General features: G+C 41.4%; 1 protein-coding gene across 12 annotated transcripts; it reads right to left on the reverse strand.

Annotated features, from left to right (window-relative positions):
* Window positions 1-304: 304 nt before the first annotated feature.
* LOC306886867 (transducin-like enhancer protein 3-B) lies at window positions 305-27,343 on the reverse strand. 12 transcript variants are annotated; one of them, XM_079444203.1, is made up of 22 exons: window positions 26,959-27,343; window positions 26,267-26,449; window positions 25,460-25,560; window positions 25,083-25,146; window positions 23,698-23,742; window positions 18,062-18,124; window positions 17,849-17,953; window positions 13,534-13,566; window positions 11,392-11,596; window positions 11,225-11,241; window positions 7,733-7,852; window positions 6,866-6,916; window positions 6,623-6,775; window positions 6,070-6,202; window positions 5,662-5,840; window positions 5,117-5,193; window positions 4,326-4,575; window positions 3,399-3,646; window positions 3,136-3,283; window positions 2,696-2,846; window positions 2,284-2,360; window positions 305-1,225 (listed from the first exon to the last, which is right to left on the reverse strand). In XM_079444203.1, the coding sequence occupies exons 2-22, from the start codon at window positions 26,288-26,290 to the stop codon at window positions 1,118-1,120; spliced, it is 2,352 nt and encodes a 783-aa protein (XP_079300329.1). In that variant the 5' UTR covers window positions 26,291-26,449; window positions 26,959-27,343; the 3' UTR covers window positions 305-1,117. The 12 variants fall into 12 exon arrangements, with proteins under 12 accessions (XP_079300329.1, XP_079300335.1, XP_079300334.1 ...); XM_079444209.1 differs by lacking the exon at window positions 13,534-13,566 and having other exon boundaries at window positions 11,392-11,593; XM_079444208.1 differs by lacking the exon at window positions 13,534-13,566 and having other exon boundaries at window positions 5,662-5,837.
* Window positions 27,344-27,357: the final 14 nt, after the last annotated feature.

Genomic DNA, 27,357 nt, shown 5'->3' on the forward strand with positions numbered 1-27,357 from the left:
AATGAATCCCCAATTGACTCTAATCACTCACGTAGAAGAAGATTTACATCAATCTGTGAGTGAAAACAGGGCTGCAGGCTCATTAGGGTGGAGCTCTACAGTAAAAGTAAGCTGTCAATCACTGGGGTGAGTCACATCCCGTTTCAACAACAGCGAACTATAGTGGGGCCGCTTATGGGATCAGTTGGCAAGTTACTCATTGCAATGTGCGATCCACGCCGAGTCAGCATGTTACAATCACACTTCATTATCTGAATTCCTCTTTCCAACAAGACGCCACTCAATGCAAAGGGCACAGAAAAGTAGTACAGTTAGTCATTCTCCATGTTTAATATCGCTGTCAATTTACAAACATCTCCTCTCTCTCCTCTGGGCTGTTTCTGTCGTATTCTGACTTCTGCAGGAATCCTGTCTGATCCCATTTCCATGAACAGCACATAGGCTCAAAAAGCAAAAAAGAATTACTAAGATCAGGAAGGGGTTTTCCACATGAGCCTTTTAGCAAATGGGCAGCCCAGAGAGTGAGCTTACAAAGTCAAAATGAAAAAGTGTGTCCTAATCTACATTCATCAAGCATTAAGGACATGAGGACAAAGAAACCCATCACAAGTATATCAGGACATGGAAATATATATAATTATATTTATAAAACGTCTTTATTACTCCATATATACACTTTTTAACAAATTGCCCAGGGAGCGGGAGGTTAAAACTGAAGCACTGCTTCATATTACATCACAGATTGTTCACTTTTTGTTAAAAGGAAGGAAAGGCGGGGGAAAAATACTATGGAAGGAATAGGCACACACAATCCCATGAGCAGACCGAATGAAAAGGCAAGACAATATTTACTACATTAGTGCTGTCAGGAAGTCCTTGGGACAGTTTAACATGTTTCCGCTTGGATCTGTAGAGGACCGCTCCACTGCTGTAAGAACCCAGGTGCGTTAAAAATAAAAACATCTGGGAACCGATCCCAATGGACCAACCAGTTCCTAACCTGGGTTCCTACTATAAAAGGAGGACAAGTTGGAGGAGTGATCCCTTGAATCCATTAAATATCAGGCCCAAAGAGAAACTCCATACATGGGTCTTTATATCTGGCAAAGCAGTGAATTTAGTAGATCACTTCATACACAGTGGCCTTCTTGTCTCCAGATCCTGTCACAATGTACTTATCATCAGCGGAGATGTCACAGCTCAGGACAGAGGACGACTCTTTGGACTGTGGAGAGAGGAAAGCAGGAAAACGATTAGCTGACATGATCAAACAGTCTCGGTGACATCATAAAGCAAAGAGCAGCATGTCAACATCACTCCCTTCTAAATATTAACTGAAGCATTTAAGCCACTCTGAGAGGCAAGTAGGTGTGTAGACAATTGGCAACATATGTGAGCAGTGCAGAGTTGTGTGATTTTTGCCTGAAGCAGGGAGACTTAAGTCGTCAAACAATTTAACGGCCATCATCTAACTGAATGTCAGCAAGAATTCCCCTTGTGTTAAACAGTATTAATAGATTATCATAACAGCTCATGTCAGCAGTCAACTTGAAGGGAGGAAAAATAAAAAAAAATAACATTTTAGTGAAAAGTGACAGAGATGGTGAATGCAAAAGGTGATTGCAAAGAGGTTTTAAATTTAATTCAGGGAATATTGCCTGCATGTCAAAAAACCAAGCACAAATATTGCTGAGCAAATGCTCACCAGTAAACAGAGCAAACAATATGACAAACCCAGAGTGGAGTGGCAGTTGACAGAGTAAAATGTTTTATTTACTTGTTTACATTTCCATTTAGCTTTATTTATCATGTCACTTTTAGTCATTTTATTTCAGTTATTTCAGTTTTAGAGGTTTTTCATCAGATATATATTTGAAACATTTATTTATATTTACCTATTTAAAACAATGTAATGGCTTTAAACTTAAACAATAAATACTGATTGAAAGTTGTAGCTGCTCCACTGACACTACTGATTGTCTGTTTTTTAATGATGTCCATTATTTTGACAAGGCCATTCAGAATGGCTCTAAAATGGCAGCTTCACTTCCTCAAACCAACAAAGATGTCATTTCATGCATTCTAATGGCCCATTTTCTGTAAAGCTGCATCTCCACAGCAAAAATAAAAGCCATCGCTCAAAGACCCTATTACAACAGGTATAAAACTCCCAAAGAGAGCCTGAAAACAGAATCTAAGAAGCTCACACTACAAATCACACAAACATTTCCACTGTATTATGGTCTGTAGCAAGGGGAGGGAATGAGGTATTGATTGACATACCTGGAAAATGCTGGCACCATAGGGAGTCCTCCAGGCATTCAAGAGATTGTCTTTCCCAGTGCTCACAAACCATTTACCTTTAGGAAATAGAACAAACACACACGCACTAATGGGTACAGAGTCAAGGCTGATCTAAACGACTATTCACTACAGCTCGACTTATTTGGAAGTAGAGTTGGCCATTAAGAGAAAAAGAGAGAGAGCGCTGGGGGTGGTACAAAGTGCAACCTGGCCCCACTAAAATGGAAAAACACCACTGAATACCAAAGTAAGGCTGAAGTACTCTGTGCAATTGTTTTCCCATGTCATGTCTCAAATATATTTTACAGCAAGTCTATTGTACCCCCCCCCCCCCCCATTTATTCTTAGGTGCAAGATGTGCTACATAAAAGGTGAAGTAACAGTATCTTACCACAGTAGGCAAATTTGAGGGAGAGGACACAGCTCTCGTGCAGGTGCAGCTGGTACTTGTCAGGCTTGGTGTGATGAAGCACCTCCACATTACTGCTCTCCATTCCCACAGCCAGCCACTCGCCCGTCGGACAGTAGCCCAGAGAGAAGATCTAGATGAGAGCACAAAAGCACAAAGCCCATCACAAACTGATCTAAAAGGTTCAGCATGTTTTCTACATTAATAATGTGTTTCTTAAGAACCAAATCAGCATATTAAAATTATTTTTGAAGGACCATATGACACTGAAGATTGGAGTAATGGCTGCTAAAAATTCAGCTGTCATCACAGGAATAAATTACATTTTATAATAATAAAAATGCTTATAAATTGCAATATTTCACAACGATATTATATATTACACAATGTTTATATATGATTTGTGTGCGCGCAATATTTACCTGTGAAGTAAAGTCATGCTGCTGGAGTTGTCGTCCCTCTCTCAGGTCCCAGGACCGCACTGTGTTGTCCAGTCCACCTGTCCACAGTTTAGTGCCATCATGGGAAATGTCTATACAACTTGCACCATCTGTGTGGCCCTGGAACTGCCTACATACATAGACAAGACATATACACATCGTTGTTTAATGCATCAGAAGAGCGTATACATCTCTATGCACAAAGAGACACTATTTCATGCAGCATCACTTGGCATGCTTCTTACCTAACAAGGGTTTGGTTATGAAGGTCCCAGACAGCAATATTTCCATCACTGCAGCAGGAGAAGCAGACCTTGGCGTCAGGGCTGATCGCCAGCGCATAGCAGGCTGGGGCAGAAGAGGTGAGCTCGGCTTTGATACGGGGAGTCTGAGAGGCCAAATCCCATATGGTCAGAGTGCTGGCTTCCCCTCCAACAATCAAAGTGCGGCCATCCGGAAGCAGCTTACAGGAACGGATATAGTTATCCCTGTTCTGAAGAGAGAGAGAAGCGGGGAACACATGTTGAGAGACAGAAAATTTTACAAGAATGTGTACAAATGTCCCTCTCCAGCCCCTCAATAATCAGGCTGAAGAGGTGAACCAATCTAAATGGCAGGGCTGAAAAGCAGCTGTTCAGATCCCTGTTATTTGCTCTGGCTCTCTAAATCCTGTCTAACCTGTGTTTATGAAGGTTAATCGAGGAGGAGAGGCGGCCGATAAGAGGGCACAGAATGGTAAGTGGGTAGGGAAAAGCTTTTAAGGGTTTTTAGTTACAGCACCAGGATGAAGCACATTTTCAAATTAGCAGGAGAATTCTAGACCTGTTCCTGAGGGAGATCAATAAGTCCATGCTTTCAGACAAATTAAATCACTTTATAATGGCCGAGCAGCTCATCAAATACACCACTTTCTGCACTATGGAGCAAGCACAGGGACATGCAAGACACAAAAAAAGTTACACAGTCTGAGGGGGATAATGGAGAGCCATCATGGTATTTTCCCGTAGAGTAACTACACAGCCCGAAGATTGGTTCTTTATTTAGCAGGGGGATTAAAGGGAGGATAAAAATTAAAAATAGAAATATTAAAAAAATTAAAGAGAGTGAAACTGTACTTCAGAAAGATAATTCTGGTAATTTGTGTGGACTGACTAGACAACATGAATTTTTACCAGACAGTCGAGTTGTGAGACTGGGCTCTTGCTGCCGGGCTGACTGATATCCCAGATCTTCACGCAGCCTTTGCCGCCAGTATAGACGTGCCGCGTGGGGTTGCTGATGGTTACAGCGCACACCACCTCACCATGGCTGAGTGTGTTGATCTGACGGGCATGACGGGGAATGCCTGGTCCAATCAGAGCATCTGGAGGAAAAGGTACTGGTTGCATCTGGCCATCTGCGCTAACGTGGAAGGAGTAGGCCCTATTTATTAGAACAAAAGAATGAGATAAAAGAATTGGAATGATCAATAATCAATAAGAAATTCTCAAACATGGCACATGATCCTTCAGATATCATTCTAATATGTTGATTTGGTGCCCGAGAAACATTTGAAACATTGAAAACAGTTGTGCTACTTTATATTTTTAAGAACACGTCAATATTTGATCAATTGAAAGTCGTGACGTATTGTCAAGTATGGTGACCCATACTCGAAATTGGTGCTCTGCGTTTAACCCATCCAAGTGCACACACACAGCAGTGAGTAGTGAACAAATGCACACACACACACACACACACACACACCGTGAACACACACCCGGAGCAGTGGGCAGCCATGCTGCGGCGCCCGGGGAGCAATTGGGGGTTCGGTGCCTTGCTCAAGGGCACCTCAGTCGTGGTATTGAGGGTGGATCAATTTAATGCATCCTTGCTGAATTAAAGCATTTCCTACCAAAAAAAACTAAAAGTAATTCTAACAGTAGCATGTTATGCATAGTTTGAGTTCAATAACAGCACTTACGGTTTCCCCCCAGGTATAGAGGTCAGACTTGTTGGCAGACCAGGGGCACGCATGTGGGGATGAGGATCAAAGCCCGCCTACAACACACAGACATCTTAGTATCTTAGCATTAAAGAGTATGCTGCAAAACAAACAGAAACTGATTTTAAAGTCTATTTTTTCCCGTGTCAACTCTATTGCCATATTGTAATATATTGTTAATATTCTAGTTTAGCTCGTTTGCACTTTCTCTCTCCCCTCAAGCCATTATTACAGACCCCCCAGACAAGTGTTACTTCACATGCCATTAGCGCAAACACAGAAGTAGAACAAACGCAGTACAAACGCAAAAGGTAATATTTAACCGGAATGCTATCCTAACAGCGTATGGATGTAAAGTTAGCCTCTGAGTTATGGAAGAGAGCCATTAAAGGCAATTGTAGATGATTAGAGGAGCAGGAGGTGTATGTGTGTGTGTGACAGAAAGAAAACTGGAACAGGATAACAAGCTTCTGCAAACCTTTAAGAATGTTTATGTAATCAAAGAAAAAGACATGGAGTCTAACCATAGGTGAGCGTCCATAGGCAGCAGCGGCTGCGGCACTCATCTGAGGGGAAATGTGAAGGCCAGGGTAAACACCTGGACTAGTCAACGAGCCGTTCATCTCTGGGTGGTGACCCATCATGGCGAACGGAGACCCATATGGCGCCGCAATCGACAATGGTGTACGTAGAGCAGGTGCTGCTGGGAATATATGAAGAAGAAAAGCCAAAGTTGAAAAGCTATAAATGCATGCATACACTTACAGGTTTGACTGGTTAGCACAGCCCCATCATTTCTTGTTTGGCTCCAGATTAGCCACTGATTTAGCTCAGGTGGCTGGTTTCAAAAAGTTGTCCAATGCTCAAAAATATGGTCAAAAGTTTCAATGAATGTGAATGGATAGGTTTAAAAGTGCACATTTACTACTTACTCAGCGCTTCCATGCCTGGTGGTTTTCCGGGTATGGGCCTGAGCCCAGGGGTGTTGCTGGTTCCTGGGGTGGGAGCATCATTGCGTGGGGTGGGGGTGTTGGACTTTAAACCTGGGGTGGAGGACTTGTCGTTCTGAAAGATGAAGGAACAGAGATGGAATTAACGGAGCTAAAGCTACATACCACAAATGCTCAAATCCAGAGAGCTCTCTCGCACTAATCCAGTCAAACACTGACAGCTCATTATAGCGGAGGAGGATAAAGCTAAACTTCAGACCGAACCCTTCCCCAAGACCTCATCCTCTCACTCATCTTTAATCACTCTCTCTTCTCTCTTTTCTCCTCTTCCCCTCTGAGGCTAGCTAAGCGCATAGAGATATTAGCCAAGGCTAGTGGCTAAGCTGCTGTTTGTCTGACAGTAGCTGATGTATTCATGTTACGCTTCAATCTGACATTTACGCTGCAGCTATAAAGCTGAGGAGAGGAAGAGGGTTTTGCAAATGCGCAGAGGCTTGACACCATAAATGCCCATCCTCTATTCCCTAACGCTTACATGTGAGTGGTCCTTCACTTTTGAGGAGGGGGTGCTCCCAGAGGAGGCCACAGAAGCCGGGCTGTTGGGGGCATCTTTCTTCAGTGCTCTGGCCTTATCAAGTCCATTCTCAGGAGGAGAGTGAGATGGGCTGACCCTTGGAGTGGCTGGATCCTGGATCAGCGGGAAAGAGAAACATCAGTCACATATGAAAGAGTAGCAGTTCTACAACCAAAAATGGGAAACACGTATACTAGTTTTTACCTCGTTGGACACATCCACGACCAGATCATCACTTTTGTCACCATCACTGTCCTGTAGTGTATAAAGAACAGTTAAATACTGGAGTGATCCAAGAAAATAATGGATTTCTAAAAATAACATGGATATGAGAAAAAATATTTGGCTAAAACACAGCTGGCTGTAAAAGTTGACAGTATAAACCCAATCATAAATTTCTAGCATGGTATATATAGTTTATATATATATATATATATATATATATATATATATATATATATATATATATATATATATATATATATATATATATATATATATACATACATTCACCATAATATACACTACCATTCAAAGGTTTGGGGTCAGTAAGAGTTTTTAGCATTTTTAAAAAAAGTCTTATGCTCACAAAGACTGCATTTATTTGATAAAAAATACAGTAAAGACAGTAATATTGTCAAATATTATTATAATGTAAAATAACAGCTTTCTAATTTCAAACTGTTTTTAGGACTACTGGACAGATAGAAAGCACAAAGGACTAGCTTTTAAAAAAATTAAATAGAAATTGTGTAACAATATAAAAGTATTTACTGACACTTATGATTAATTTGGCAACCTTGCTAAAACTTTTGAACAGTAGTATATGATTTTAACAGCAAAAAGAACATGACTTGATTAGGGATGCACAATATATCAGTAACATCATTTAGAGATCTGTAAATATTAGATATTCAACAGTGCAAAATCATTTCCTCTATATTTAGACTACATTTAGTCTTTAAAAATAGTCTTTAAAACACTAATTAAATCTGTAGTAAGTTCACAATATGAGTGTCCATTTAAAACGACCGATTTGTATATGTGGGGCTGTATTATACAGAATCTTACATATCGGCTCATGTTGTCCTTCTCCTCCACTCTGCGTTTCTTCGGGTCCAGACTATATTCAGACGAGCCTCTGTGTTTCTCACTGGCCCTCAGGCTGTCTGACGGTGATACTGAATTATTCTGCTTAGACAAAGAAATAAAATGCCGATCAGCACTAATCACAAATAAACGCTTACCACTGTGCACTTGGTGACAATACAAACACTTGTTCTCCTGAAATAATGCTACATTTATAGAATATAAACATTTCACACTTGCGTCAAATCAATAATTCAAGATCGTCCCTCAAAAGATGCAATCTTGAGAAACGCAAACTTATAGAACCCCTTTAAATATCACGTAGCATACATATACTTACATATGCAGGTTTATTATATTTTAAACAAACACTCCATGTAAGGGCGTCTCCCTCAAAATAACATAAGACACTTTAGGATCTGCTCATTAGCTGCAGACAGTCAGCTATGCTCAGGATGGCCCAGACTCTCAGCAGCACAGATACAAATATCAGAGGCGACATGGGGCCACCGAGCCATGTGTGTAAATTCCTCGCTCGTACAAGGTAAACACGGAGAAGCGAGGGGGTTAAGCCCCAGGTCCTGTTAGATCACCCCACACTCCCTGGCATGGAGAAAAGGAGAGAGCGTGGGGCCTGCCAAGCAAGCAAGCCCAGACCCCATGAAGCAAAGCAGGCAGGACAGCTGAGCAAACTATCCCTGAAGAGCGAGGCCTCTAAACCCTGCCTGACCACACCACACTTCAAACATTCTGGGCTAACCTCGCAGCCCTGGGCAACCTGCACCAAGCATTACACAACGCCAATGCGCCAAACTGGACAGCAGTGTCAAGCGAAAACTTATCCCTGCGGCATGGAGGGGGAGAGAGAGAACAACACAGTGAAACGCAAAGACCAGACCAGAATAAACGGCCCCTCACCCCAAGAGTTAACCAGCCAGATGACAGCTTGTTTTCCTACCCTCCTGCACATGCCCGCCCCGACAAAAACACAGCAAACAGCCACCCTTTCACCACAACGACTGGACCTTAAAAGAGGGAGCGGGTCCATGTATGCCACTTTTACTGCCCGGCCCTCTGCCAAAACCACTTGTAGAACCACACAATTAAATTGAAGTAAAAGTGAAATGGCAATGTGGCGTAGGGCAATTATCAACTTGCAAATGCTGTGATTGAACTAAAAATAAATATGCGCCGTGTGTTTTGGAGGGAAGCGTTCTGTATACAAGTAAGCAGCAGACTCTCAAAGAGGCTTGTTCACAGTAAATGCTGAACCTCACAAACTACATCTCTGCATGAGCTGAGTTTGTGTCATGTGTGTATTTAAAAAACGCATACCAACCAACCATCTACCCTAAATTATAATGAAAAGCTGTTAAAGGAAATCCTGTGGTTTTCTGTCTAAAAAGCTTGATTGTTTACTTTGATTTGTATACTTGAAACATAATAAATGAAGACAGCCACAGTATTGTAATTTTACAGTTCTTCTGTAAAATAAAATTATTTGTTATTTTGTTTAATATTGTAAACTGCAATAATGAAAATTTGACAAATTGTTAAGCCCTTCAAAAACAAGCTCAGCAAACCTGGACCTTCCATTCCAATAACACTAATTCTTGTATAATAATTATAATACATAAAAACAGTAATGATCTTTTTTTTCCTAAAATCACACCTCTCTACTTTACTTTGTTTTGGGTGGTTTCAAAAATTAAGAAAGTATTCTTAAACTTTGAGTAGGTACCATAGGAGAAAGTCACAGCAGATAGGACAGGAAAGGAGGAAAGAAGAGCAGCTGGAGCTACATAGCCCAGAATGCACAGAGAGTGGCAGCAGCTGAGTGGCGCTCCCTCTGTGAGCACGGCTGGGCAGGCGGGCACCATCTCTGGGCCAGAGAGTGTGGCACTGCCAGTGCATGATCTCAGCGCCAAGCCCACACTCTCGGTCTGACTGACAAACCTCTATTCATGCAGAGAGAGAAGGGGAGACAAATGAAAAGGAGGATGTGGCTGGGCCAAAGGAAGTGATCTCCAGGCAGAAGGAACTCCATGCTCTCCTGGAGGCGACACAAAGGAATCCTGGCAGCTTAAACCCCACTCACAAACACTCTACAACAATCTCAGTGTTGCTTTTGTCAGCACTACGCAGCCCATTTCTCTCCCCACCCCCTTCTTCTGCTAATCCAAAAGTAATAAACAGACCTAGACTGCTCTCTCAGCCTGACAGGGGAGCGTGTATGTGTGCGTCTCAGATGCGGCTTTAATAGGCTGACCTTTTAAGACAGGCTTAACGTGACTCAATAAGCAAAGTCAGAGCGGTGCTATCAGATGACCCGTGACAACAGGAAGTCCTGGCGGACAGAGAGCAGGATGGCCGCTGCTGCACGAAGCGCTAATCAGCAGCAGAGTCTGATTTCTGCAGGCATGACTACACCCATTCACACTGCTGCCCATTCAACACACACACACACAAAAAAAACTCTTATTGCCAAGTCAAACCTTTCTGCATATCCAGTTTAAGAGGCGAAATGGGGCAATCCAGCATTTGAGAGATAGGGAGACTAAGTGGTTATAAGAAAACTGCAAATAAACATGACAAGAGATATGCACAAAGGGACAGAACGAGAGCTGTGGAGACAAAGAGCCAAAGGAACAAGCGAAAGAGCAATGAACAAAACTGAAGAAAAGAGGCACAAGGAGAAACAAAGGAGGAGGCAATGAGATATGGTTGAATGGGTCAGGTTTATCTGAGCCAGGAGCCGCAGACATGAAGCGTGGGTGAGGACAAATCCTTTAAGATAGAGAGTCAAAGTCTTTTTTAATTGTGATGAAATTATAGCGCTGCTAATCCCTGGCCTATGCTTTTGCGCATTTTTTACCTGGATTAAAAGTAGGATTATACAGCGGGCTCCCCTCTCTTTTTTATTATTTTTTTAAAAGGCTTAGTGTGCCCTAATGCTGCCTGCTCTGCTCTCCTCATGCTGTTAACGTGCCACTGACTGCTCTCTTCATCAAACGCCAGGATTTAAAGGAACAGTTCAATGAAAAATTAAAATTCTGCCACAATTTACTTCATGTCGCTCCAAACAGTTTGAATTTTGTGGAACACAACAGGAGTCACTGTGAGAGATGTGAAATGGAGAAATGTGATGCTCAAGGCAGGTTCTTTTTTTGTTGGACAGGTAAGGGAACTGGAGTGTAGAGCCTTCTCTTTAAAACTCATTAAGATCAGTGTAATTTACATAAAATGTAAGACACAATCATGCTGATCCACTTTGACAGATGGCAGTGCAGCATCTAACACTATTGTGGTATCGGTACTTAAAGTACACAAAGAAGAACGATGCAAACACTTGCTAAAAAACTACTGAATGAACCCATACAGTAGTTAAGTGTATGGAACAGACTAAAACTGAAGTTCTGCATAAAAAAAGCAATTAGAGACAGACATGGAAAATCAGCAAATGACCGTACTCACCGTGCTAGATTCCCGCTCTTTATCCATGGGAGAATGATGAAGTCGTTGAAAGAAACAGATAAAGAAAAAGACCAAGTCAGCATTTACATTTATTTCCTTACCAAAGCATGAGCGTACCGATTCAGGACATCTGTTTTTGTTTACTCTTCAGTGCATACGTGCGTTACCTCTGTGCTCCAGGTCATGATGGTTCTTTTCGTCTTTGACTGGCAGGTGCGCCTGGCTGCCCAGAGCTCCCAGCGCCAGCAGACCTGACCCTGAGCCCGTGACTGGAGGGATGCCTGGGGGCTGCAGCGCCGAGGGGTGAGGGGGCAGCTGGACAGGGGGTCCATGGGCAGCATGAGAAAGGTGTTGAGCCTGGAGCTGCTGCTGCTGTCAACACACACATACATCAAGTGGGTCGGAGGGAAAAGGCATATGGACAGCACACACTGAATAAAGGTGACTGGTTAAGCCCCTCTCACACAGGATGCACGGAGAGGAACATAGGCACCCTAACACCTCCATTAGTGGCTGGATCAAAGCAGGACACCCTTCACAAGGACATGTCCTCCTTGAGCTCAGCAGGAACAGCTCACTCCGACACATACTACAGATTTCTAAACATGCACTGCTCTTAACAATCTACACTAATTAACATGCATTTTTTTTTTGTTTTTGCAACAAACTAGAAACACACAAAACCTTGACTCATTACATGAGCTTCCAACAGAATTTACACACTCCTATCCTATACAATCAAGAAACGATATTAAAATGAGGGTGCATGACTTTCTGGTATTTGTTTTCTGAGTCAATATGTACACACATTCATTCACTACACACACACACGCGCAAAGTCAAGCGAGTTAAGCAAAATGTAGGCAAACATCAAATGAACAGCATCCACTACAGTCACCTCACAGCCCATAATATTTCAGAGAGAGTTTACACAGGTCAGTGCTTACCATCTCCTAGGCTATGCCACTCCTCCATGCCTCCTTAACAACAGCCAATCAGACAAGCCATTCTATGGTTGTGTTAATTTAATAGCCTGTAACACATGGCGTCAAAGCAGTGGCTGTTTACAGCTAAGAGAGGGAGATGTAATAATGCAACGGATAAGAACAGGTAAATGTGTGTTGCACTGTGTGATCCATCTTAATTCCATCTGGATTAAACATTATGTTAGCCATTGCTTAATGTCTGGTAAAAAAATAAACAAAATGTTTTAATTTTGGATTTAAGACATTTTGGGTAAAATATCAGAATCTCTTTTTAAAAAGATTTAATACGAATCCAAATCACAGACTTGTATAAATTTATACCTCAATTCCCACAATTGCACACTAATTATAGAATTTATCACCAGACCAATTTTGCTGGATTAACTGCCCTGTGACACATATATCCAATGCACAAGACCTTCCCAAATCTACAGTAGATAGACATGCCCATATTAGTAATAACTCCAAAACCCCAAATCAATCCACATCAGTACTTAACTAATAACCATCTCAAAAACTAATCCAGTCCATATAGTGCTTAAGAAAAAAATATTCAATTTCAGATAAAAAGCTGAAATACACTACCATTCAAAATTTTGGGGTCAAAAATGATCAAGTGACAGTAAAAAACATTTATAAATGTTACCAAAAACATATTTCAAATAAATTCAAGTAATTTCAATATTAAATGCGGTAAGAAATCAGCATATTATAATGATTACAGAAGGACCATGTGACAATGAAGACAAATCCAGTTTTGCCATTAACTACATTTTAAAATGTATTAAAATAAATTACTGTAAATATGTATTTAACAGTTTTACTGCATTTATTATCAAATAAATGCAGTCTTGGTGAGCACAAGAGACAAACAAACAAACAAAAAGAACAGTAGTGCAAGTATATGAGTTGTGAACAGAATTGCCAATAAGATTTTGTAACCAGAAATTTAGCTCTAAATACATAGTTTCTCGTGCAAAATGTTGCTCATTTAGTTAATGCATTAATTTGTTTTAAGCAATCAAAATATGCATCAAATACATTTTATTGATGTCACAGCAGTCCTGCAGTGGTCTTAATGTAAAGAGGGCTCAAAAATATAATATACCATTTATAAACCATGCGTGAACAAGCACTACTATTCTCCCAGTAAACAGCTATTGTTTTGACACCACTGACTAAAGGAAGCACACTGCAGAACACACATACACTAGATAACACTGAGAAGCGTTATGGTCTAAAGGGTGTTGGGGTCTCAACTTCACTTCAAAAACCCAAATAACACATATACAGACACACACAGAAGCTGTCTTTAGCACTGACCATTAGAACAGGGTAGACAGCATGAGGCTGCTGCTGATGAGAGAAAAGAGACGAGCATGTCATTACACGCTCACAAGATCACTCATGAATAACACATCACTACTTCACAAATCCACCCAGGCACATGACCAACACTATTTCAGCAATGAAGGGTGCTTTTGTATTTAAATGTGTGTTTCTAACCTAACCACAGTGCTGAACACTCTAACCGTCCAAGAAAGACACAATGATCCCTACTAGTCTTCCGCTAATAGCATAGTAGTGACAAATATAACTGGCTAAACATTCACCTTTATCATCATAAGTCATGTTTTGAGTCAGACTGAGGCCATTTATACTGCTAGTGTGAAATCTGAAATGCAAATGAACAGACATAGTATGCTAAATGAATCTGGTGTTCTGTATCTAAACAGAGCAAACCGGCAGCAAACCTCTGCTGTTAAAGTTTTACATTAAAAAAAGAACAAGAAAATTCACACTGACTTCTACATTAAGACAATTTTTACAACTTTTTAATTAAATTAAGGTCTTGTTTGGCTTAACCATCACACCTGTATTAATATGCTTTTCGAGCCCGGTCTCATGGTACACTATAAAAATGAAAACTCCTGGTACTGATATGCAAAAATGGACTTTGGCATGCATATAATACACACGTGTTTGGCGTGCATATAATACGCAGTTTTCGTGTGCATGTGATACGAAATTTGTTGGCGTGTATATGATTTCACGTACATCTGATATGCATCTACCCCACAACCCTAATCCTACCCATCGCATAGCATATACACGCCAAAGTCAATTTTTGCATATCAATACCATGAGTTTGTTTTTATTTGGCATACTATTTATATGCACTTTCATGAGATCAGGTACTTCTCATAATCAGTCTCTAAAAGTGAATTTACCTCTGATATTCTAAGTCTGTATGTATATTTGGATGTATGTATAACTTGAAATTGTAGTTTATTATTATGATTTAAATCAGTTTACATTTACATTTATTCATTTAGCTGACGCTTTTATCCAAAGCGACTTACAATTGCTATACATGTCAGAGGTCGCACGCCTCTGGAGCAACTAGGGGGTTAAGTGTCTTGCTCAGGGACACATTGGTGTCTCACAGTGGATTCGAACCCGGGTCTCTCACACCAAAGGCATGTGTCTTATCCACTGCGCCATCACCACCCCTCAGTTTACAATTTAAAAACAAATACAGCTAAAGTGTTTTAAGAAATTACTGTAATATTACTATGATTAATATTACTTTGTGATTTGATCAATCACAGCCCAAGCATGCATATATGCAAGTGTATGCGTTACTCATACTGTTGCTTTTTTTGGCACAGCTACAGCATCATTAACATAAAAAACCTTATTGGCTATAACTTATTAGCCAAGCCACAGACATGTACAGCACCGTCACTTTAACAGGTCAGTGGTACCGCAGACTAAAGCTTTCATGGGCGTCTCTCTTCTCTTGCTAACCCACTTATTTGCCTCTACCCCTCCCTGTGGATATCACTCCCTCCCTCAATGTCTCTCTCTCCTTTCACAATCTTCCTTCTCTCTTTCTCTCTCTCTCTCTGTGTGCCAAACGCTGCTGGCTCCTGATTAACAGTGAATCTTTAATGACCCCCCTCCCCCTCTTCATCAGGGCACACAGATTGATCTCCTGCCATCTCACCAGCCAACAAATAAAAGCTTGTTTTTTTTCCAAGCCTGTGAGGATGTGTGTGAGAGTGTGTGTTAATTCCTGCAACAGTGCGGCAAGTGTCTGCCTGACTACATCTATTTATCCACCAACCATGTGACTGCTAAGTGTTTGTATGTGTGAGCAGAAGCAACAAGCCCTGCCCCATGCCTCCCCCACCACTCGCCAAGCTGCTCTGCTGAATGGCTAGCTGTTAAATGATGGAAGCCCCGTCGACAGCTGCATTCAGGCAGATTCGAGGAAGCAATTACCTTGAAAACAGGGGTCAGAGTCTTGGCTCATTTGCCTTAATTGAATTCCAATATCGGCCTCTGGCTGTCCTGACCCAGCTCAGGACCTCCTACCCACCCAGCCCAGGCTAATCAAAGTTGGATAGCCACACTCACCACAGGAGACACACTAAGTACTATATCAATAAAAGTTTGATTTCAGTTACTCAGTAGATTTTAGTAAAACAATCATTGTTTTTTGTAAAATCATATGGAAACTTTTAAGACACCAAGAAAGTAATTATTCACCTTTTTCTGAGATGCTTAAGCAAGCACACTAGTTTGGTTTTTAGAACTATTACTGGACCAAGATAATGTGATTGTAGCTTGTCTTTGTCAACTACAGCATTGTGTGCTTGCTCTGAAAGACAGAGGTGACAATGCAGATTTAATATTTCAAATAATACACACACACACATATATATATATATATATATATATATATATACAAATTAATCGTTTGATCAGGATTGACCCCAACTTCTTGCCGTCATCGCAGTGCAAAAGGTATCTATCATTCATTGGTAATCTATCATTACCTGCGTCCCAATGTGCACACTATCCATCCTAAATTCTGTGAGATAGTGATTTTCTATACCATTTAGGGCAGATAGGGTGGATAGTATGCACATTGGGACGCAGGGATTGTGTGATTATGAGGCACTGGGCTCGACAAAAGTGAAGTGAACGCGGAGAGAGAGAGCGAGTGTGTCCGAGAGAGAGTGCGCGAGAGATACGTATACTCATATGTGCTAAGGGTACAGAGAACCAGTGTTGCCAGGGTCGTGGTTTTCCCACACAATTGGGCTATTTTGAAAATACAGTCCCAAGAAAAATTCCAGAGCCGTGGGTTGTGATTTTTTTGGGCTACTTTTATAAATGTACCGCGGCCACCCAAAGTGTACACGTGATCGCAAAAGTTAGTTATTACAAACACTCGATAGTGGTTTAAAGTGAGTTCTGAGTAAAAGTGTATTATTAATCTCATAAATTGTCTTATGTAGCATGATGCTAATGTTAGCTCTAATATACCTGCAGAACAGGTCCAATTCTTCTTCATAATGCATTTTATCATAATACTTCATGTACAGTCGCAAGAAAATATTTTGTTGTATTTAGAAATACTTTTGATGTCAGTGTCATTGATTGGACAACCACAGCATGCAACATTTAACGGCATCCTCATCTTGTGTGTTGCCGGCTGTACTATAAGTTAACACATTATAAAGATATGCATGACACTGTCTTTATTCCCCCCACTCTAATTCACGCCTTTGTTACCATTTATCATTTTCCAAATCAAAAGCAGTTTATACATAGTGAAGCGTTTTCATAACGGTAATAAGAGGTATGTGATTGGTTGTCTGTTGCCAAGTATCTAGCCATAGCATTCTAACACCACATCATTTCACACTGCACCACAATTTAATATGCAAACTCAGCTCAGGAACAACATTTCATATTCCAGGTAAAAAGCATTGCTAACCCCGTTTCTAAATTACAAGTGTGAAACATACCTTTACTCCGGGTTAAATGTAGGGTTTAGAATGACAATAACCAGGGGTTAGGCACAGTGTAATTAGCCTAATACATAAATAAGGTTTGTATTGCCCAAGTCAACAGGAAGCTTCTCAATGCTCCTTAACACAAGCTCTTTAAAGTATTTAACATAGCTAATCACAGACAACCCTGACAGAATTAGACTTCTCCCTTTGTGTGATCAAAACAAGAGCTTAACTACACAAGCCTAAACATGTTTCTCTCCACATGCCTCTCAAACCCTGTGACAGACACACAGAGAGAGAGAAGCACTACACGCACAAATGAGCTCAAATGATCCAAGCGGCACACACTGACGAGACAAAAACAACAATGGCATAAAAAAAGCAAACATCATGGTGTAAACATATGACATTACAAATTAAAACACAGTAAAATCAGACCATGAAGGGCAGGGGCAAATCTGCACCAAGAGACTGATGGAACTAAGACACACCAACAATCCTGATCTCCGCCTAGAACACAAGTATAAACGTCTCTGGCAATCACGGATTTGCCCTTGGACTTTTTAAGAGCTGTTGAGGTGATAGGTGTTGGATTGAAGGTTTTACAGTGGAGGATTACAACTGATGCATCACCTTTGACCCAAACCCCGCCTGTGGGAGTAGGCTAGTTTACCTTCTTTAGCAGCAAATTTGATCTTTATTGCTTCATACTATAAATCCAATTGTCATTTAGGAGCCAGGCATGAATGCATTAGTACACTGAGCTGCATGTGTGCAGGTTTATCCCTGGCCCTGGTCAAATGAAGGAGAAAGAGGGGTATACACACGGTGAGAGGCAGATTGGGAAGTCCACGTACCCCGATGATGGCATTCAACTCTGTCATTGTCACTTGCTTAGCACGTTCAACAGCCTGTGCAACTTGCTGTTGGTGCTGGAGGAAAGAGAAAAGACAAATCAATAAACTGAAAATTAGCATGGGCTAACAGAAATAACAGCACTAAGATGGCTTATTTTATGAACAGAAATTGAGAATATTTACCTCTTGTGACAAAAAAGGCATGATTTGAGCAAGAATCGCATTTAGCCGTTTGGCAATCTCAGTCTGAAATAGAAAAAGAGACATACAAACAGAACGGTTATTAAATGTTGTCAGCTCTTCTCCAAATCACGCAAATGTACTTAATTCACGACAGCATGCGCTCCAGCACTTTCACGTTACTTTCACATTGCTGAATGCTCTAATCAAGCCTCCGTGCATCTAAACGAGGCATGATGGGATACCTCCAGAACTCCTGATTAATGAAGTAAAAACTTCAGAAACGTCTGTCTTTGCTGATGTTGCCATGTGTCTGATCCGCCTCATAATGAACACGAGGCTCTTCAAGCACTGATATGGTGCGTTTCTCACAAAGCCAAACGGCGCTCCAGCACACTGCTACTGAAACAGATCTGGCCAAATCCACAGCTCTTCCAGGCCAAGATGGGCAGAAGGCCTGCGGTGCCCATCTGGCCAAGTGATGGAGAGAGGGAAGGAGGGATGGGGGGGGGGGGGGGGGGGGGGTCGTCTGGCCTCAACCATCCCCACCACCCCCTCATTACCCAGACAGATTATTTCATTAAGATGCTGAAATATGCTAATGCTGATTTGGTGCTGGGAGATTAACGATGGCAATACTGAGCAATTACCATTTTTCCCCATGCTCCCATTCCAGCAGCGCAGGAGGCAAAGGAACCAGAGCCCTACAGCAATATTCAAAATGACTTTTATTGATATGGAGAGACAGACAGGGTAATCAGCCAACATGCTCTGGTTCTCCTGCATTACTCACTGCTACCTGAAGCCCCCAAGAGCTATATTTCAACATGAGCTATGCTAACGCTTCAGGATGAAAAGGAGAGAAGGGAAAGGAGAGCGTGAGGGAGGGGGGAGAGGAAGTATGGGGCGGTGAACAAATTGATTATAGGTTGGAGCAGATGGCCCAGCAGGTGAGGGAGGAGAGAAATTTCTCTTTCTTTCACTGCAAGCCACATTCCGTTCATTTTTTGGCAGCGTGACCTCTGCGTCTGTGGGAGGGTGCTGACCCTGGCACTCTGATGGATTCGGTCTCTCTTTAGAGCGGGCGAGAGTGGATGAGTTCTGACCTGTGATGAACTGTCTCTAGGGATGTGAACAAAGGATCTAAGCCCTCTCCACACCCCTTCAGAGTCATTGAGCAATTAATGCTTTCTCAGCCCAGCTTTGCTACACAATCACACACTCCTTCGCAAAACAAAACACGTACAACAACAATAAACTGTTGGTATCCAACCAAAGCGAGGAAATATTCGAACATGAAATCGCTGCCTGCTCTCTCCCATACCACCGAGCTTCTTTTTCCATCGCTTCACCCCCCTCCCCTTGGCTTACATTTCTGTATGCCACTCTGAGGTTGCCACAGCAACCGGTCCGCCCCTATCTCTCCCTCAGATCATTATGTAAATTGGAGCGCTGCTTGACCATAACAAGCAGTAAAATCATATTATGCGCACAGGGGCAGGTCATTAAATTGAATTTTCGGCCTGTCGATCAGATCAACTCTGCAAATTAATGTGGGATGAAAGGGGGCAGATGGGGGAGTAACGGCTTCTCTTTCATGGGTGGGGTGAAGTGTGTCTGTGTGTGTGTGTGTGTGTCTGTCTGTGTAAGAAAGGGAAGACTGGGAAACACTACCCTTCTGCCTGAGCCAAAAAACCCTGGTGGCTGTCCAAAGGAGAAGATATTCCACAGCAGTTATCAGAAATGACTTTCCCACTGATATACAACATATGACTTGTTAGTACACAGCACACTATGTACCACAGAGTCTAAATACAGAGAGCAGTAAGCACCTGCTTTAGCAAAACAGTTTCCTGTTGTGATGCCGGCTTGAATCAAACAATGCAACTTGTGGTAAAAATATCTACATTTACGTTCATTAAAAAAAAATAAACACTTTAGGCAAGATATGATACAAGGGTGAATCTCATAAAAACAAATGTTTGTGCATCTTGATCCTACAAATATTCTTTAAGATTTTTTGCATTGTGACATTGACTCACATTTTATCCTCTAATCTCATTATGCTACAAAAAAATACTGCAATGCCATTATATAAAAAAAAAAAAAAAAAAAAGAGAATCAATTTAGAGATAAATAAGGGAATTACCAAACAACAAAAAAAAAAACAAGTAATAAATTGAGGGGGAAGAAATATCGTCATGAAACTGCCACAACGCAAAAAATATTTTTCTTTTCTTTAAGCAAAATAATTCTCTCTTTTTTCTGACCTGGACATGTTTTGTGAGATTTATCGTTGACAGACTCCTGCAAAAACGACCTGAATCAGAATCACTTTACACAAACTAACCTAACACAAATTAACCTCAGATTAAACCCCCCTCACCATGGGATAAGAACCGGAAGTGCAGTATTGCTGAGTTCCGAGGGCGTGCGGTTAGCTACTAGAACAGATCCCACACAGGCTGATTAAAAAAAAATAGAGCACAGGGAGTGAAAACAAGGCCCTTCAGCAGAGAGAGGCTTTCTGCTCAGCTTCACAATCCCAGGTGCTCAGTGCTGTCAAGCAGTGTGTGAAGAGCTCTCACACACAGCCCTGTCAATGGCACGCCAGAAGCCATTTACCTGTTGCTGTGGGTACGAGCTGAGTGCAGGGAGACACTGATGAGGATTAAATATGCTGCAAAACAACTGCACACTGAAGGAGAGCCACTCACTGACAAATGAACACACACACACAGACCGCTGCACTCTCTCTGTGACTCAATGAACAATTACACACAAGAGGGAGGGAAAGTAGGGAGCGAGTTTTTATAGTTGAACTTGCATTTACATGCTCACTCAAACATATACATTCTGATGACAGATGAAGCTATCTTCACGGATAAGAAACGCTAACAAATAAACCAAAGCACTCAGTGGCATTCACACACTTGAGTTCATTCCTTCCCGCCTGACACAGGTTCCTCTAACCCTCGACTTCCCTCGGGCTGAAAGGCTGCATTGAGCAGCAGCCGTCTGTACAGGGTGTCTCTGTCTTGCCCTCGCTGCATATGCAGCACAAATCCTGTTGGAACTGTTTAGTGATGTTTGTGTCTCTCTGTGCATTCATCTGCTGAAGCCGGACACAAAGGACACAGACACGACCACCTGGTTCAGTGCACAGAGCTGAGAGACAGATGTGACCCAAACTTTACACACAAACACACACAAAACAATATCTATATTCAACAGTGAAGATGCAATGCGGCAAGCAGCTTAAAATGTCCTATAGGCTTGCATTTGATTACATATTGTAGTCCAATAAAACTTAATTCAGTGCAGCTTTTTCAAGGGAGGAAAACAAATAGGTTAATTGTTCGATATTAGAGACTTTAACTTATGAGTATTGCTTTACATTTAAAACATACGTATTATGTTGGCTGATACTGGATATTTAACTGAGCGCTCACTTAAGGTTAATTCTTAAAGCACTATACAATTAAAACAAATGCAAATTTTAGCTAAATAAAAATCTAAAATGTATTTTTTTATTTTGCATTTTACAAATTATAATGTGACAACAATTCCCTATTAAAGCAATTGATTTCATGGTTTATTGTTCTCTAGACAAAAAACAAAAATACAGATTTTAATATCAGGCATTATGTAAATAAAAACGGATTACTGGTGCAATAAAGTAAATGTAACAAAATAAATAAAAATGCAAACAAATGAACCTTGATAAGGTAAAAAAAAGTGGGTTTTAAATTAGACATAAACTGTCAGAATAAAATATTATAATATAACCTTGTCTGCATTCTGTTAGGATTTCACTGGCCTGCCATGATAATGCAGGCGCATTGTCTCACCACTAGACATCTCACTCACATGTACACAAACACTTCTGAAGAGTGACTGCAGTGTGCTCCGAGTCAGTTTGCTTTGGCTCAGAATCAAATCGACCATCATCACCTTGGCAAACAATTCCTGGAATCCTGAATAAATTATTCATCTGAACAAGTTCCCTCCCCGCTGCCAGTCTCAACCCCCCTCCTCGCTCTCTCTCACCCTCTAAGGCCACAGACTGAGCTTCACTTAATGAATCTGGCTTAGTGTGTGCACACACAAAGAACTGACCAAATATGGCCACACCAATGATAACACACACACACACACACACACACACACACACACACTAGTTCTGCATTCAATCAGCAACGAGCACTTCAGGACAAAATGAGGAAGAAAATGAAGACAGAGGGAACTGTGTTAAACACAGAGGGACAGCAGATCAGGGGCCTCTGAGGCTCAGTAATTAAAGGGCTACATTGACAAGCTGTCTACTTCCTGCCCCCACACGGCCAACCCACCCCCTCACGACCGTAAAACTCACCATCCTGCCCCGAGGCTCTAACGTACCGCAAGATTAGCATTGACTCTCGTACCATTACAAACTCTCGAGAGTGTTTACATAAAACGGTTATTTAACACTAATCTGAATCTGGTGGATCCTGAAAGCACATGACAAATCTGGCACCTAGATGCATTTTCCTCCCTTTCCTTTCTTTTCCAAAAGCATTATATGAAGGGCAGACTATGTGTTATCAGACTGCTGTCATCACTAACTCCAGAGAGAGCAGGGAGTCCATGCTCCGATGAATAATTCATGCATTTGAGTCCACTCAGTCAGAGCCCTATTGATAAACAAAAGAGTGGCTCTGAAAAAAAAGCCAGTCGATTAACCTGTTTGCGCAAAGCCCCTGCACCTTCCCTCCCTTTTCATCTTCTCTCCGTCTCTCTCACAGCTGGAGATAAGTGGCTGACAGAACCTTTCAGAAAATGCAGTGTTTGTGAGAGAGAGACATGTGGCCCAGACACACACACTCGGAGTAGCTGATGGATTGTGCATGCTGTTCCAATTCACCACCCTCACACTGATACCATTAACCTTGTGAGGCCTCAGGGTGAGAACCATAAAGGGCCTCTTCAAACTGAGCCCTCCTCATATGACTATACATCATATCACTACTAATGATATCGAGAGATAGAGAAATAGAGGAAATGGGGGTGTTGCCTGGTATCTCTTTTAAAATGCATCAATTTCATAACCTTACTTGGTTACAAAAGCCAAATCGATCAGCTGCAAAAAAAAAAAAAAACATACAGGCTGACAAAAATTAGGACTGCCTGTGATCCCAACCAATCATATCAATTACTAAAAGAGGTTAAATTACATTTCCTGCTGGACAAAGCAGACCTAGTGACCCCAACTTTCTCTTGCTTATTCTTTTATTTTTAGTTCTGTTGCGTGCAGACTCCACTTTTATTTATAGGGGCAGCGTAGGAAACAAAGAGAAGAAAAGGGAACAGAATCTGGAAATGGATTCAGACTTGAACAAGCCAAATTCAAACAGACGCTAATAACTATGCATCCAACTACTACGGTAATCAATTTAGTCATACTTCTCACTACTCAAACTGTACACTTGCATGTTTTTGTGCACGCACCCGTTGTAATATCTGCAAGAATCCTTCCATGCCATTTTCATCTTTCTGACCAGAAGAATTTGTCTTGTGCAATAAAAATAAAATCACACAAATGAAACCCATGTACAATGTACAATGAAAATAATACGGGGTCCGAGAAGATCACATACCTGTTTATGCATTTCAATGTTCAGCCCATAGGACATCTCATAATACTGCAAGAAAAAAAAGAGAGAAATGCATTTAGCACACAACAGCACAATGCTATTGACTGCAGTAGTGCAGAGTATCCCCTATATCATGCACCCAATTTATTTCCTAGTTTAACACATGAAAAGTGTGCCCAAAGCTAGGACTCAGATAATTGCTTGATTATAGAAGTAGAGAGCAATGTTTATGTATCTCTCTGACAACATTTGTTTAGTGGCATTTACTCAATACTAGCATTCATAAAAGCACGCTTATCTCACACCAGTTACTAAACAGTGGTTTAAAAAAATAAATATGCAAAGATTGACAAATAAGCATCTCGTCCACCATTATTTACTCTCCCTTTCCTCACTGTTCTTCCATCTCTAACAAACATTTATTTTCATTGAAAATGTCATTTCAGTTCCATCATAGGCATCTGTCAGTTCAAAAGAAAAGTGGTTTTCTATACTCAAAATAGCCATTCAGACAATTTTCATCTGAACAACTACAGCAAACTTGTTTTTTTCCTCAGAGCGTGGCTGTGTATTTCATTTCATTTATCTGGTAGTTGCCTTTTTACCACTCGGCATTCCCCCGAAAAATAATATTTAACAAAGGTGCCGGCATGTTGAGTCAATATCTACTGCATGTTCAAATAAGATAAGAGAGTAGAGCTCGGTTAACACTGTTCAACCTGTGCACTATTACATCACATCCTGATGGAATTCAGTTTCCACTCACTGGACTTCTAATAAGAGGCGTTCAGCCACACTAATATTAGTGTAATTCCTGAATTGCACGCATGGGTCAATATTGAGTGAGACTGCAATCATCCTGAAGGTTGATAACGTTTCATCTGGGTCAGGTCTCTTTGTAATTTAAGACAAAAACGACTATACACGCCTCCACTGAACAAATGCATGCACTGTTTGATTTAATTTGTTAGCTTACAAGACCTTTGTTGTTTACATTCACAGCACATCATAAAATTATTTAATCTTGACAAATTATTCACAGTGGCCTGGTCTCTTAAATGCTGCTGAGCAACTGAGCCTGTTTTTCCCCTCACACGAATCAAGAGACACTCAGCACCTCAGGTCAGAGTGGATGGAACAAGCAGTAACTCCCTGCCCAAAACAGCCTCCAGGCATTTCACAACAAATAAAAACACCCACACTCTTATAACCTCAACACTGATCCTCCAGGGCAATCAATGCAAATGCTATCACACAATAAATAGGGGTAGTGGATACTAAACACCAGCTCAGATAGCTGGCTGGTGACCCTATTGATGTTTTCAGAGGAACAAAAGATCAACAGATAGAAGACCTCAGATTAAAAACAAACCACATCTTGCTATTACCATGACATAATGCCGCTGCATCTCTGTCTTCTCATTGGCCAGTTTGTCATACTCCACTTTAAGACTGTAAGGAGAGAGAAAAAATATTATAATGAGTTCCTAGCGTTCCTGGATGGCAAAGCCACTTAAAGATCTCTAGGTGGTCACATACACATGCAACTTATTGACATTATGTACTTATGCAGGGACAATTACATATACAAATATGAAATTATAAACAGTTACAACAAACAAGTATATTACGTACAACATTGTTATAGTTACTTTTCAACAACTGAAAAGCTTAAGGTTGCACTGTTTCTGCATTTGATTTAAAGCGAATCAAAGCAGCATCAGAGTCTAGTAACAGGTGTGAAATGAGTCACAGCCATATTTACCTGTGGTACTGAGCTTGAAGGAACTGGAATTCATCTTTGATCCTGTCACAAGATTCTGCTACAGTGAATTTGAAGCCTGGCTGACCAGGCTGGTGAGGTGCCTGAAAAAAAATATCAATAATTTATGTGAACTGTTGGCAAAGGATAAACTTCACATTACTAATATAATCCTAGTCACTGTCTGATGCAGTATGCCATTACACCAACAACAGTGTTTTAGCATGTCATTGTACCTTTGACTTCCTTACCACCATAACCAACACAACCTACGACCTTCTCCATTACTCCTTTTACGGCAGTCCAAGGTCTCAGGTTTTTCTTTCACAGTGTTTTTGAGCAAGTCATGGGTATAACCACGGGTGTCAATAACACATTTCATGCTTCCCGATTTTCAGGGAAACGATATTTCATCGGAGCTGAACTGCGGTTTGTCAGAAGTGCCCAGGCGCTCCCTCGAGCTCGGCCCGTCGGTGGTTTTGAGCCTCCAACACTCAGCAGCGGTCTGCGTGACACAGACGGGTCACTGCGTCTAAACAGCCCCGGAGAAAAACGAGCAGCTGATTCTCCTCCTTTCATTTTTTCTAAACGTTTTTTTCCAATTTAAAGTGAAATGAAAACGCACTACTCTTCATTAACAAGTTAAAGGACGTCCAGAGGAGTACATCCTTGTTTAGTTTGAGGAGAAATAAAGGACCGAGGCGAGGGAGACGTCACGCGACACAATAGTGCTCAACGGTGGTGAAGGTAAACGCGCTCTTGCGCGGAGCTGCCTGAACACAATGCATCAATGTAATTTATGTTACTCACCGGATGCCGGCCCTGCGGATACATCTTGAATGTATCCTTTCTGAAGTGAAGATCCAGGGATGTGGCGCTCTTCAGTAATCCGAGTAGAGCCCGTCGGTCACCCCTCCCTGCACTCGCGGACACACAAAGCCCAGTCCGTCCACCGCTTCTCCCGCTTCTTATACTCGATTTAACCCCGTTATCCTTCACACACACAGCCGAGAAGCAAGACAAAAACACAGCGCGTTGGCTCATTATCTCCGATAAGGGTCAAGCATTCAGCAGCGCGTGCTGTAAACACAGAGTAGTTGTGTAGAGTGAGTCAAACAGACATTTGCTGCTTGTCATCTGCGCTGCGAGCTGCGACTAACAAGCTGCTTATGAGTCTTCTCGCAATAACAAGATTACCTGACTGCTGTTTGCTTGAATGTAACCCCACAAGATTACAGAACAACGTAAAACACGCTAACGTTAGATAAGACAAAGCAACAGAACCCCAATCAACTTAGAGCAATTCCTCGATAAATGGGTCAAAAATGATACACTCGTTCCGTTTAGCACAATGTCGAGCCTCGAAGTAAATACGGCAATAGGAGCTTTGCAAATTACAAAACAGGAACGGAGAAAATAAAGCACGAAGAGTGTTAAATTAGCTAAAAAAAATACAGTCTAAATTACAAGTGGATTCTTTTGAAAGTTATCTTCCGCGTTACCTTAAATCTCCATGAAATCCTTTTCCGCGAATGTAAATACAGCAATAATTCCTTGCACCGAGGAAACGTCGAAGTCCTCCACTCGTGACCTTATACGATCAGTATTAGGCGCTGGTTGGGAATCAATCCCAACCCTAGAAAAGCAGCGCCTACAACCGCTTCGAGGATGTTTTCCTCAGTTAAGACTCGGTTCTCGCTTGAACACAATTCGCAGTATTCCCGCTGTTGGTAAATTCTCCCAATCCCTATTTGCTTGTTTGTTTAAAAATGTCTGATTGTGAAAAGTTGCCTCGTACGAGCCAGCCGCTCGCAATCGCTTTGGCTAGTTTCTCCAACACTCGCAGTACCACACACAGACTGCCCACTGACACGCGGACTCAACTACAGCGAGAACAAGCG

Source organism: Barbus barbus, assembly GCF_936440315.1.
Source record: "Barbus barbus genome assembly, chromosome: 2".
Lineage (NCBI taxonomy): Eukaryota > Metazoa > Chordata > Actinopteri > Cypriniformes > Cyprinidae > Barbus > Barbus barbus.